The sequence below is a fragment of the Takifugu rubripes genome, chromosome 15 (genome assembly GCF_901000725.2).
Source record: "Takifugu rubripes chromosome 15, fTakRub1.2, whole genome shotgun sequence".
Lineage (NCBI taxonomy): Eukaryota > Metazoa > Chordata > Actinopteri > Tetraodontiformes > Tetraodontidae > Takifugu > Takifugu rubripes.
The window spans coordinates 8,748,317-8,761,876 of record NC_042299.1 but is presented as its reverse complement, the minus strand read 5'-3'; the positions used below and the strand labels follow the sequence as shown (position 1 = coordinate 8,761,876).

At 46.8% G+C, this 13,560-nt stretch overlaps 1 protein-coding gene and 1 long non-coding RNA gene across 10 annotated transcripts in view; one reads left to right on the top strand and one right to left on the bottom strand.

Annotated features, from left to right (window-relative positions):
- Positions 1-195: 195 nt before the first annotated feature.
- On the bottom strand, positions 196-1,435 carry LOC115252807 (uncharacterized). Its single transcript, XR_003891137.1, has 2 exons — positions 719-1,435; positions 196-512 (listed from the first exon to the last, which is right to left on the bottom strand). It is a non-coding gene; the product is annotated as an uncharacterized lncRNA (long non-coding RNA).
- A 7,885-nt stretch (positions 1,436-9,320) lies between these two features.
- Positions 9,321-13,560, top strand: part of gria4b (glutamate receptor, ionotropic, AMPA 4b) — a 28,219-nt gene continuing 23,979 nt past the window's right edge. For 7 of the 9 annotated variants that reach the window (XR_003891058.1, XR_003891063.1, XR_003891059.1 and 4 more), the window contains exons 1-2: positions 9,321-9,655; positions 12,136-12,294. Coding sequence is in view for 3 of the 9 variants with exons in the window: in XM_029848749.1 (XP_029704609.1) it covers positions 9,565-9,655; positions 12,136-12,294 (250 nt within the window). In the remaining 6 variants the exon portion in view is untranslated. The remainder of the gene's footprint in view (positions 9,656-12,135; positions 12,295-13,560) is intronic. The other 2 variants (XM_029848746.1, XM_003970935.3) reach the window with 1 other exon arrangement.

Here is a 13,560-nt window from a genome sequence, read left to right as displayed (position 1 = left end):
AGGCCACGTCCACATACGCGAACAGGTCTTCCACAATGGTTCCACTGCTTTGTACCTGACGATATTTTAAATATTTTGTTATTGCGTAACAACGTATGATAAATGCCGTTGCGAATGCTATTTATTTACACGCAAACATTTTTATGTCATCAAAATGGTTCTTTTAAGGTTCTTTCCACTCCCTCTAAAACCAGGATTCAAAACCAGAGAGAATTTTATTTTTTTTACGTAGTTGATTCGTGATACTAGATCTCAGATCCTCAGCAGGACCCCGTGAACGTCGGCGGTGTTGGAGACCTCTTGGTTCTTTGCGTTTCTTTCCAACGTTCTGGGCAGCGTTCCACCAGCTGCCCTCCTCCCAGAACATCATGAAACTCCTCAAGAAGACCCGAACTGAATTCACCAAATTTCGCGGTAAGAAGACAAAGGAGGGAGGAGATTCCATGAGCTCTTCGTGGCCCTCGCTCCATCCTGCTGAAGATCGTCAGAGCTGCCCGATGGCGTTTCCTCTCCTGCATATGAAACCAGAGAATAATGAAGCCCATCACCCCTAAATCACGCACACGCGTTGAACTGACCGAGAATATCAATGCCGGGTCAGAAGCCGAGAGAAGCTTCTGTCCTGGATCTCTTGATCCGATTAGAGTTTAGAAAACAGGAAAGGGTGAAGTGTGACCTCTGCCCAGACCAGTCATTTTCCCCGGTACAACCAGTATACCTGTCTTCTCCGTCCCAGTAGAGTTACAGGCGTGCGGCAGCTCTGATTGCTCGCTGGCAGCAGCTTCTCCCTCACATCCCATGCTGGTCAGATGTAGTTGACAGGCGCATCATGATGTGCCGCGATGTTCTGCAGCTGCGACGCCCCGTGAATAATGATGACGGCGTATCGATGAGATGGAGCTTCCGCTGCCAACGTCTTCGCGGTACGCTCGCGGAGCTGCGCCCTGACCAGACTTCCGCCTGGTTTTGTTCCCGGTTAAAACGCAACAGCGGCACGTTTGGAACACGTGCGTCGGCTCCTGGTTTTCAGGTCTATGGATTTGCGGCATTACCGGTTCCTGCAGCGCTGCATTGTTTGGCTCTGCTCGGCGCAGATAAGGAACCTCGACACTCGTGCTGACGCCTCTTCACCCGCGGCGGCTCTTATCGGTCTTAAACACGCCGCTCCTCCTCAGCTAATTACTGTGCTAGCCCGCTGCGGCTCTGTCGCCGGACCTCTGACGTGAAGCTGGCGAGGTTTTCAGATTCAGCTTTTTTTAAGTACGAATTTCCTGATTTTAACCTTGAAACAGGTTTTCTGGCGAGCAACAGCAAACACGGCTAACGCAGGCGGCTCCTTCGTCACAGGATCACACCTCAGTGCCTTTACAGGCTCCTGAGGTGTGATCCTGTTCTAGATATTGCGTTCCCTCTTTAGATGGCAAACAACAGCATCCCTGACCTTTGTCAGTGCGCCTGTGCTGACAGTCGCAGCTGTCAGAAGCATGGATACAGCGTAAACGTGTCAGGGAATCCTGTGTTTCTTCCTCTCGGAATTCTCCGAGGAAGCAAAACAGTGTTTCTCATAACCAGGATCCTCCTGCAGAGGACCAGTCTGTTGGAGAAGTTCCAGGGTTTGGAACCTCACAGTACAGAAACAGCACTTGTTAAAGTTCCTGATGATCTTCTCCCAGCTTCAGACAGTGGACTGGTCTCTACTATACTGGTTCTACTGGACCTCAGTGCTACCTTTGATACAGTCTATGAGAGCATCCTGTTAGAGACTCTGGGATTAAAGTGGGTGAGACCAGATTGAGTCCAGTTTGTTCTTTTCTTCATGTTTCCTCTTCTTACACCAGCTTTGTCATGAAGCTTTTTCGTTCTCGCTCTACATGGTTCTACTCGGTGCAGTCGTGGTGAGTTTCCATCACACCAGGGTGACACTTCGACGTGGGCAGAGTCTTCATAGCAACGCGTTCCCAAATTGTCATGGCGCCGTCAGAACGAAACGCAATCACAACTGTGGAGGACACAGAGACATCTGATAAATGCTGCGTTTTTCCCGTTGGCTCTTTTCTCTTGCACACACACACACACACACACACACACACACACACACACACACACACACACACACACTTCTGTGTGCTGTTCATGTGTGGGGACTGGAACCAGCACAGACACCGGAAGGATGTGGGATAAAACCCAAACCTTCTTAAATATTTATGATCTTCTTTTTATTCCTACAAATATATTAAATCTGTGTGTTGATGGTTTTCGTGAAACTTGTTGCTGTGAGAAGGATGGCTGGTTTATTTATGGTGAAGGGATGAGCCTGAAGGTTCCTGGGATCTGCAGGTCATCAATGATTAAAGCACCATTCCGAAGGTTCCTGATGGGTCCCACACGAAGGGAAAGAGGAGGAGGTTTGTTTTTCTGAGCTCCTGAATTGCTGTTTCGCTGTTGATGAGAAGCCATCTGGTGTTTCATCTTTAGGTCCCTGTGTAGACTTTTTCAAGGAACTGAAGATCTGAAGGTGGGACAGAAGGAATGTGTTGAATAGAACCCTGAACCCAAACTGGCGGCAGCCCTGCAACGGAACCCAGAATCACACATCATGCATGAGACCCGTCCCTGCCAGCCCACTGCCCAATAATTGGTCCTCAACAAGGACTTGAACTAGAAATCCTCAAGCTCCCAATCCAGCTCCCTCCAGTCTCATCAGTGCTGACAACCAACATCATCAGGACCTAAGGTCCTCCTGCAGGTAAGACTGCTGTTAGCATTGCATGGCTAAAGGCTACACATGCTAATGTTGCAGCTGTTGCTAATATCCGGTGTGGGAGGCAGATTAGCTCTGGTGCTGTTGTGTTTCAATATGGGGGATGGTTTTTAATGGTCAAACTGAACTGGGACCAGTCTCTCTGATGCCTGACTCAGTAGTCTGCTTCTGTAGTGGACTTCTGACCAACATACAGCTGTCCACACATCTGTCTGTCAAATCGTGGTGATCTTTTCTGCCTGTTAATGTTGATTAAGGATTGGAGAACAAATGGAACAACAACGTTTAAAATCAAATATTGACCTGAGAGAGTCTGACTTCTTCTTGACTTTGATTCTTGTTGACACACATTTCCTGTTGGTTTGCCTTGGAGGACTTCCTGTTTCCTGAGGGTCCAATCTCTCCATCTGTTCAACAGGACGAGCCCCAACAACACCATATGCTAAACTGGATTTATACTGGGATAGATAGGGTACTTGACTGGTTCTACTGGGACAGAGTGAAAAGTGGACTGCTTATACTGGAAGAGAGTGGGTAAATAACTGGTTAAACTGGGAGAGAGTGGATAGATGGAGTAGTTATTCTGAGACAAACGGGATAAATGGACTGGTTACAGTGACGGAAGTAGATAAATGGACTTGTTATACTGAGACAAAGCGGATAAATGGACTGGTTCTACTGAGGGAAGTAGATAAATGGACTGCTTATACTGAGACAAAGCGGATAAATGGTGTGGTTGTACTGGGACAGAGGGGGTAAATGGACTGGTTATTCTGGGACAGAGGGGGTAAATGGACTGGTTATTCTGAGACAGAGGGGGTAAATGGACTGGTTATTCTGGGACAGAGGGGGTAAATGGACTGGTTATTCCGGGACAGAGGGGGTAAATGGACTGGTTATTCTGGGACAGAGGGGGTAAATGACTAGTTTATTATTCATTGATTATTCATTTCCTGAGCCTGAGAAGAGTTTCGGGTTTATTGCTGGTCACTTCAGCCCAGTGATGTGAAACCAGCCCTCCGAGCCCTGAATGGAGACGACAGCTGCAGATTCACCTGCCCGTCCTCCCGGCGGTGATGGATGAGCTGCCTCCTTCTGTCGCCTTCACTGCGTAACCAAGGCTTCAGTCACGGTGACATCACCGCCACAGGAAGGGAGGGTCATTGTCATTCAGCACTACTTTGGTGACTAACGCTGGAACATAATGAAGTAAAGATAATTGCCGTCTCCTAGCAACATGGCACTAAAGCAAGTGGCAGTTATTGGTTATGATTGTAGTTGAACATTTTCAAAGTGAAAATCCAACCACATCAACCATCACCACCAAATGTACAACTAATGGAAAATATGGATCCATAATCATTTGTGTATCAATGTAAATGTATCACTATTTCAAATCTTCTTTGAGAACAGGGCTTCATATTTTACAACTTCAGAGTGCTGGGATAGGATGCGCAGTGCCTCGCGGCCTTGAATGGCGATGAGCCTGTTTGGCGAGCACCCAAATGCTTCACAGAATTAAAAGAGTGACGACGGGTCCAGCAGGTCCTCATCTTCGGCCATTTGTGGGCTATTTTTCCTGGAGGATCAAACTGTTCCTGCTTTCATTTATGGGCTGTGATAGTCTCAGCTCGGGGATTAAAAGGACCTCAGTTTTTAAAGGGGTGGGGCTAAAATTTAGCCTACAGGAGGTGGCCTGCTTCTATTTATGGAAACTCCAGCTCCACAATCTTCTGCTCTTCCACCTCCTTTTATTCTTTCCTACAGCACCACAATGACAGGAAGACATTATCTATGATTACTGCTAATAATGCTTCCAGGGGAAGATCTGTCCAAGGCTATTAAATGTTATGTTGGTGTGTTGGACTGTCCTCTTGCAGGCTCGGATCATCTGAGGCCTTGTCTCACACCCACCAATCATCAAGGGACTGGTTGGCCATTGACCAATTACACGGCAGCTGTTCTCACAATTGGAGGACAGAAGTGCTGAACTGAGCTGTGACAGAAGCGGCAGGCAGCCCATTTTTCTCTTGACGTGGAAAAATCGAAGTGTCTTCTCCTTTATTTTCTTGTGTTTCTGGACAGGAAATGCTCTTACAGCCAAAAGTGCTTTCACCTATTCTTCCACAGGTTCACATAAAGAGATTTGTATTTATCAATTTTATTTTATAAATTCTACTTTTATTACTATTTATTTGATTACATTACATTTATTTGTATGATTACATCACTCATCTCAACAATGGAGAGAGAGAGGCACAAATAACACAGTTAAAAGGGGATAGCGATGTTAAAATGACCTATAAAATAGAAGTGCAGCCATGAACCGGTCAGGTGAAAGCGACCTGCCATGTGCTCATATTTTTATAGACAATGCTAAGCTGCTACTGTTCTATGAGAATTAGCTTAGCTTAGCTAGCTACAGATCCTGTCTCACAGAGGAAGGTTTTCATCTTCATCTAAAGTAGCGAGGGGGTCCTCCTCCTGTAGCTGGACAGGGAGCTGGTTCCTTGATAACTAAAGCCTCTTTTAAACCCTTTGCACACCTGACATACTCAGTGGTTATCTATGATGCCCAGAGGTGCCCCCCCACCACCACCTCCCCACTGATGTAAACAAACGTATGCATTAACAGAACCGTACTAATGTAATAACATTTCTTGTTGCAGGAGTACAACCACAGCCGATGCTGTGTCGCTCAAGTCTAAGTGTTCATGTTCTGGCATTAAATCAGTGTTATGAAGATAAAAGCTGAAGAATAAAAACCTGAATGAGCTCAGACATGTGCAGCCTGCAGGCTACGGCGCGCAGAGGCGTGGAAACAAACAAATTTCACTGCAGAAAATGTCATGTTTGAGCTTGACCTGTTTTTGTGTGTGTGTGTGTGTGTGTATGTGTGTGTTGCAGAAAGGAGGAATGAAAAGGGTATTTATTCTAAAACTGCAGGGCTGTTTTCTGCAGAAGTATGATGCCCGAAGCAGCCAATTACATCCCAGAACAAAGGCAGTCACACGTGCGCACGTAGAAAAGTAGAAAAGTATATGTCGACCCTCCTGGGGCCATAAAGCTGAAATGCTGCAACAACTTCCTCTGTGTGCACACAAAAACATCTTTTGGCTGTAAAACACACATCAAGTGGGTTCTTCTGGCCGCGTCACTCGTTTCAGGTGCTGCATCAGTCATATCTTTCTGAGTACATTTATAACATTCAAACTTCCTGATATTGTCTTGTTGAACATGGTGCTGACTATGTTGTGGGACCTGTCCTTATGTGGGACCTGTAAAAATGTGTCCTGAAATGTCCTCTGGAAATGGCTTTTCGTCAACTTTCATTTTTCTCTTAGATCAGTCATGATTTTCTTCGCACACGTGGAGAATAAAACACTTTGAGCTTTATAAACCATTGACAAAGACCCCGGAGGAACATTGATCAAGGATCAGTGTACAGTCCCAGGGAGTTACCAGATCCCGGACCTGGACCCAGGCCTGGGGTTGGGGCAGAATAAGTGCCTGGTGGCCTGGCCTTTATATTTGGGTCCCTCTTCTAGCAGGCCCACCGTCCACGGAAGGAAACATCAGGGTACCATCCAATGTGAATTGAGTGGTAGGCAAAGGAGGTAGCCTTGGCAGTCCAATCCGAACAGTCCGGTTCCGTCCAAACTTCTCTAGTGGTGAAGGAGCCAGAGCTTCCAGATGTGGTACTGTGATTACAGCTAATATAGTCAGACCCACCTCAACACATCAGACTAGTTCCTGAACCAAAGGCATCAAGATGGGACAGGATGCTCTATAAAAACGTTGCTCCAGGTGCTAAGTAGACTCCACACAACAGTTCAGATTACCTACCCCCTTTGTGGTCCCTGGGAAGAAGGCTCTAACCCCAGGCCTCAGACATTTTACACAATTGTATTTATCAAGTATTGAGCATGTACGCTATTCACTTTGTTTACTGCGTATAGTGTGTCCTTCCCCATTTTGTTTAAAAAAAACAACTGCTGTAACAACGTAATTTCCCTCTGGCATTAGAGTTGGGGGTTGATGCTGCCTGCCTGCTGCCTGCTGCCTGCCTGCCTGTCTGTCTGCCTGCCTGCCTGCCTGCTGCCTGCCTGCCTGCCTGCCTGCCTGCCAGCCTGTCTGTCTGTCTGTCTGCCTGTCTGCCTGCCTGCCTGCCTGTCTGTCTGCCTGCCTGCCTGCCTGTCTGCCTGCCTGCCTGCCTGCTGCCTGCTGCCTGCCTGCCAGCCTGTCTGTCTGTCTGTCTGTCTGTCTGCCTGTCTGCCTGCCTGCCTGTCTGCCTGCCTGTCTGTCGTCAGTATCCATCCGTACTGGCCACCACTGGTTGACGCTCTGCCGCCGCTCCTCCTCCTCCTTTACAAGTGTAATGGGGAACTTCAACACTCATGCAGACAAGGACAGTTTGACCTGCACAGGGGATTATTGGGGTTAACTACCTGCTTGATCTGAACCTGAGTGATGTTCCATTATTAGATTTGCTAACCACAGCTTGTCAATAACTAACGACATGTTTAAACATAAGGATCCATCCATTGATTTTATAATCGTGTTGTCTGCTCTGCGTTCAATGAGCAAAACCTGGCAATCAGACCAGGTGGCAGGGAAGGGACCTGGTCAGACATGGTAGACCCAAAGGAGTAGTAAGTTTTGGAAATGGCTGGGGGAGGAAGCTCCCAAGATGGTCTTCAACTCACACCTCCAGCAGAGCTTTGACCAGACACTCGGGTGATGGGGGGGACATGGAGACCAAACAGTCCTCGTTCTGTACCTTCATTGCTGAAGAACTTGTTCACACTGTCTACAGTGTAAATGAGGAACTGCTGCCCTCATCAGGACTCCTTCCGGATGCCTTCCTTGTCAAGTGTTTTGGGGTAAGTCTGTTTAGGAGACATGGGGCCGACCCAGGACATCCTGGAGGGATTTTATCTCTCGGCTGGCCTTTGAACCCTTTGAGATTCCCTCAAAGGAGTTGGTGGAAGTGGCTAGAAAGAGTGTCTGGGCCGCCGTGCTTTAACTGCATCCCCTTGTGACTTGTTTTCATTTTTTTCTTTTGGTCTTTTTAATGACCCAAATGTGACAGTTCCACTTTAATGTTGTTTTTCCTGATTTTTCTGACACTTTTATTTGATGGAATTAGTCTCTTCCTCACTGTCTAATCTCTGTTCCTCTTTTCTTGTCTCCTTTCATCCACATCGTCTTATCTTTCATCATCTTATTTTGCTCCTCGCTCCATCCCTGTGTCTTGTCGAATCTCTCTTTCTCTCGTTTACTTTGACCCTTAAAAAAAAGGGAAAAAACTCTCTGGGATGCTTTTCTTTCCTGATGTGGTGAAGCTCACAGAACTGAACCTGTAGTCCAGTTCCACACGTCAAATTTGAGGTCAGATGACTAATATAGTACATGACTACATGCGTGCGTGCACACATACACAGTTTTTCAGCCCATGTCAGGTGAGAATATCATTTTTAGACCTATTAGCGTCACAGGAGTGGTCCAGATCTGCGTCCTCACTGGTGTTTTGTGAGTGAACGCTATGTTCTGACCCATGACCTCCAGGCGTGAAATGGTGATGATTCTGACGATCTAAGTAATAGCCCAATAAAAATATTTGCCTGCGGAAAAATGAAGCTAAACCACCTCAAACCCCATGTGCTGTAGAACATGTAATATGGCTCCATATAAATTGTTGTATCGGTTTTACAGTTTAATGTGGAGTACCACAGGGTTCTGGGTTAGGACTATTATGTAATAAACATTATATAGTCTCCATTTAGAATATTTTATAAGGACATCTGACATAAGTTTCTATTGGTATGCAGATGATACTCAGCTGTATTTATCCATGAAGCCAGTTGAAACAAACAGTTATTAATCCAGTAATAACATAAACTGCCTAAAGTGCTGTTCTTTACTATAGATAACTGCCATTACTTTTACACTATATGACCCTATATGACCATGAAGCTCCTCACAGTGGTGCTGGGCACCAGGTCATGCCATCCAGAGGAACTACAGGAGCAGACAGACATATCCTGGTAACATTCCGTCTCAAGGTGATGATGAAAGAGGTGTGAAGGTATCTGTTGCTCTTGACCATCATTCACCAGTCTCCCAGCTCCCAGTCCCCAGTAGAACCAGTGAGGGGAACTCTGCACACAGCTGGAAATGCCCCTGGCCAGGTCACCATGTCACAAAGGTCAGACAGCCAGCAGGATGTTTGTTCATCCTGACTCCACCCATTTCGCTGATATGATGCTAACAGAGCAAATGTCCACGTTGTATTTCGCTGTTCGGTGAGCAAATGTGTACCTGTCAGGTCACCTGACAACACTGTATATCTATGTGTCTGCATGTCTGTCTCACCACCTGCCTGCTTCTGTCTGTCTGTCTGTCTGTCTGTCTGTCTGTCTGTCTGTCTGTCTGTCTGTCGTCACCGTGACGTGTCCATCCGCACTGGCCGCCGCTGGTTGACGCTCTCCCGCCGCTCCTCCTCCTCCTCCTCCTTTTCCTCCGCCTCCTCCTCCTCCTCCCGCTCCCCCCTCCCCCTTCTTGATGGTGTTGTGCGCAAAATCTCCGGCACCGGACGGACGCAGTTTAACGGTCCAAGCGAGCGGCACTGCGGGAGAGCAAAAGCCGTCCGAACCGACCATGGAGGATTAACGGACGCGTCACTTTTCTTTTTTTTTTAATCGTCGCTTTGATTTTTCTTCCCCCCACGTGATGTTGCTTTTGGGCCGGAGGTGTTAATTGAAGCTGCTCGATGTCTCTCATCAGTTTATAACCGGAACAAAATGAGGATTTCTTCCCAAGACTGGTTTCTGCTCATGTTCTCCAGCTTCTGGGGACTGGCGATGGGAGCGTTCCCCAGCAGCGTCCAAATCGGTGAGTGCTTGGTCACACAGTGAGTGAGTGAATGAATGGATGGCTGGATGAATGAGTGAATGAAGGGATGAACAGATGGATGGATGACGTTTGTCACTCTCGTTAATACACGCGCGCACGCACAAAAACGCACGCAGAAAATGCGCCGTGCATCTGCAGGCTATCCCAGCGCCCCACCACTGCAGCACATCACAGCTGTGTGTGTGCGCGCACACACACACACGCGCTCGCGCGTATTCCCTATGCAGACTGGCTGTGCAGTGATGCTGATAACGTTCTTGCAGAGCCTCGTCCTGATGCTGCCACGCTCGCGCGGCAGCGTTAAAATGGGACAACTTCAGCGTTTTGTGGCCGCAGATGTTGACTGGCAGACGTGCTGATTTTATTTTATTTTTTCTTAAAAAGGAAATAATAGAGGACAAATCCTGACCTCCACTTTCTGATCCTCATACACATGCAGGCTCCATCATTTGTCACAGAATTCCCACAGACACCAATCTGAACCAGTCCAAAACACAAAAGTCTGTCATTTCTGCCTGCCCCCCCTCCTGGGAAGTCAAAGGTCAGGGACTATTGATGACACTGGGGGACGCTGTCTCATCACTCCAATAGTGCATCTGAGTACAGGGGAATTTCCTCGCATCCAGCCTGATGGTAGTAAAATCCGCCATGATCCCTGCGATCCATCAACTAACATCTGACATCTGATCGATTCACATGTTTCTTCACATTTGAGTGAAGCGTCTGTTGTTTCAATACATCCCAACAAACTTTGTTGTCTCCTGGGGATCCTGTTTCAGCCTCTCAGCTCAGTGTGTGACTTTGCTGTTGCATCAGATTTCATTTGCTTGTACTAATCATAACATCTTCCTCTCTCGTCTCACTGGAGACACTTGGACCAGCTGGTTCTTTCGATGTTTGAGGAGGAAATCCACATCAAAAAGGAGTTCACATAAAAGGCGCTGGAGGAAAAAGAAAAAGGAAAAGATTTTACTTGCACTTCAGAAAAACTGCTGAAGCTGGTAGCGACGTAGGTGCCGGTTCCAACACATAGGAAATGTTAAAATTACACAGCCCAACATCTGGAAGGCTGCTGTGAGCCCAGAGAGAGAACAGGGGGAATAATGTCCAGAGGACAGGGACTGGGCAGTGGGGTCAGGACCACTGGTGGGGAGCAGCACCGCTGTTATATACATTAGCTAAAGATAGCCTATGTCACAGCCCAACCTCCTACAGATTCTTCTCATTTATGAGGCAGTAAACACTAGTATTGGTCCTCTAATCCAGGCAGGAGTATTAATGCTGATCGAATCCACCAAACTGGTCTCATACTGGTGAATCCCCCTCCACACAATGTGTTATAGCTGCTCTACGACAGCCTGCAGCTCGTGGTGAAATCATCATGTTGACTGTCAGCAAATGTTAGAGAACAGTTTGTGTTTACGTCAAGCCGAGCTGCTGAGGTGAGAGTCACACCTGGTTCCCATTCTGAACCCCATCATCTCTCTGGAACCATGAGCCTATTCTCTTAAACCAGCAACACACACACCAGCATTTTTTTCTCATCTGCAGCTGAAGTGAAGTTCCTTCAAAGCCGCCCAGTCGGAGAAGACAGCAGCGATTATTCCTGTTAAATCCACGTTCCGAAAGGCTGCAGTTTGTGCAATTTTTCTTGTGTCGGATGCACGAATACAGCCCAAACGCACTGAAAGACACACTGACTCTGAGATCTAGCTGCTCTGCACACTGATCTCTGCAGCGCCGGCGGATCACTCCCTCTGACGTAATCGGACGCCATGTTGGAGCCTCTCGCTCAAAACTCACTTTCTCTCTTACTTTAGTGTCTTCAAAGACCTTTAAAATAGCCACTTAACTTTCCAAATGGTCATTTTTACATTGACAGTTTGTTTTTGGTGCATAAACCCGCTACATGCTCATTAAATACAACATGACACAAGGGTGGCAGTTGCTGCTGTTCCAGGTGTTGTTGCTGCCAATAATGTTTTTGTTGGTGTTCCTGTTGCCTTTTCCTGTTGATTTTTTTAAATGTCAGATCCTGTTGTTGTTGTTCTTGCTGATTTTTTTTGTTGGTTTATGTTTTTTGTAGTTGTTCACGTTGTTTCTACTGCTGATATTTCAGTTGTTCGTCTTGTCGCTGCTGATTGTTTAATAGTTGGGTTGCTTTGTGGTTGCTGCTCATTTTTTATTTGTTGTTCATGTTTCTGCTGTTTATTTATTTGTTGTTCATGTTGTTTGAGTTGATTGAGTTGATTTACCGGTAGTCGTTGGTTTATGTTGTAGCTGCTGATTTTCCTTTTAGTTCTTCATGTTTTTACTGCTTATTATTTTGGTGTTGTTCATGTTGCTGCTGATTTAATTGTTGGTTCATGCTGCAGTTGATGTTTTTTAGACATTCATGGTGTTCTTGCTGATGTCTGACCTGTTCTGATGCAAAGGTGCGTTTTTCTCGCTGTCTTCAGGTGGTTTGTTCATCAGAAACACAGATCAGGAGTACACTGCTTTCCGTCTCGCCATCTTCCTGCACAACACCAGCCCAAACGCCTCTGAAGCCCCGTTCAACCTGGTGCCTCACGTGGACAACATCGAGACAGCCAACAGCTTCGCTGTCACCAACGCCTGTAAGTCTGTCCGCTGTCTGGCTTCTTCGTCCTCACAATAGTCACTGCTTTCCTTAAAAAAACTGATCGTTGTTGCCCTCAAAATTTAACATTGAGATGTTCAGTTATGCCTAATGTTAAAGTTATATTGGGAACAACCATGCTGAGAATTTCACTAGAAGATCTGTGGATGTTCTGCGAAGAGAGGCTGTGACACAGAAGCAACGGCGCTTTAGCTTGAGCCAGTAAAGTGTGAGTAAGGGATCGAAGATGCTTTATTGTCACTGTAAAAGCTGCAAGACAGCACCATTATGTTTGGTGCAGAAATAGAAATATAAAATGTAAGGACTGGGGTTAAACTGTGTGTGTGTGTGTGTGTGTGTGTGTGTGTGTGTGTGTGTGTGTGTGTGTGTGTGTGCGCGCGCACGTGTGTGTGTGTGTGTGTGTGTGTGTGCTGGTTCACCTTTTCCTCGGAAAGGTCACATTACTGGCTAGTTTTATTGCCTCACAGCAAGAAGGTTGTGGGTTTAATCCCCAGCTATACAGCCTTTTGTGCTGATGTTTTCTCCGCGTTTTTCCTTTTTTTCTCGGCGGATGACCTTGACAATGAATACGTGCGCGTTCTTTTGTATGTGCGCTCATAGATGTGCGCGTTCTTGCACGTATTCAGATGCGCACTGATGTGCATGCGCTCATACGGGTGTGTTCATGCATGCATTGCGTGTTGGGCTTCGGTATTCGGAGCATCTCCTTCGCCGTCCTGCCTCGACACAAACAGAAGGAACTCTGGGAACTTTTCTTTAGAATCTGCACAGGAAGCACGTCTGCAGCACATTGATCGGCTGAGTCAAATCAGAGCAGAATTACATGAGCCAATCAATGTTTGTGAGAGCTCAGGGCCAGCAGGAATCTGCCATCGACCCCTATGATTTATTTTCACCTCTGCTCCACTGGCGGCAGCCGTCTCTTCCCGCCGCTGAAACGATGGCTGCGGACGGTGGCGGCGCGTTTTGCGAAGAGGATCAATGTTAAATGAAACGGGAAGAACCACAAAGTTAGTGATCACACTAATGTTGCTGACGCCTCTGCGGTTATGTGTGTGTGTGTGAGTGTGTGGGTGTGATGGTTCTATGCTTGTCACCTGTAATTGTCAGGATGTTTCACAGTTTCTAAGCTTCCATCAGGACCTGTTATCTCGATTTCACCAGTTGGCGACGACATCTTTAATGCTTCGCGTCTTGATGCCACCGAGGCGTAATAAGAAGTCGACTTAGCGACAAGATCACG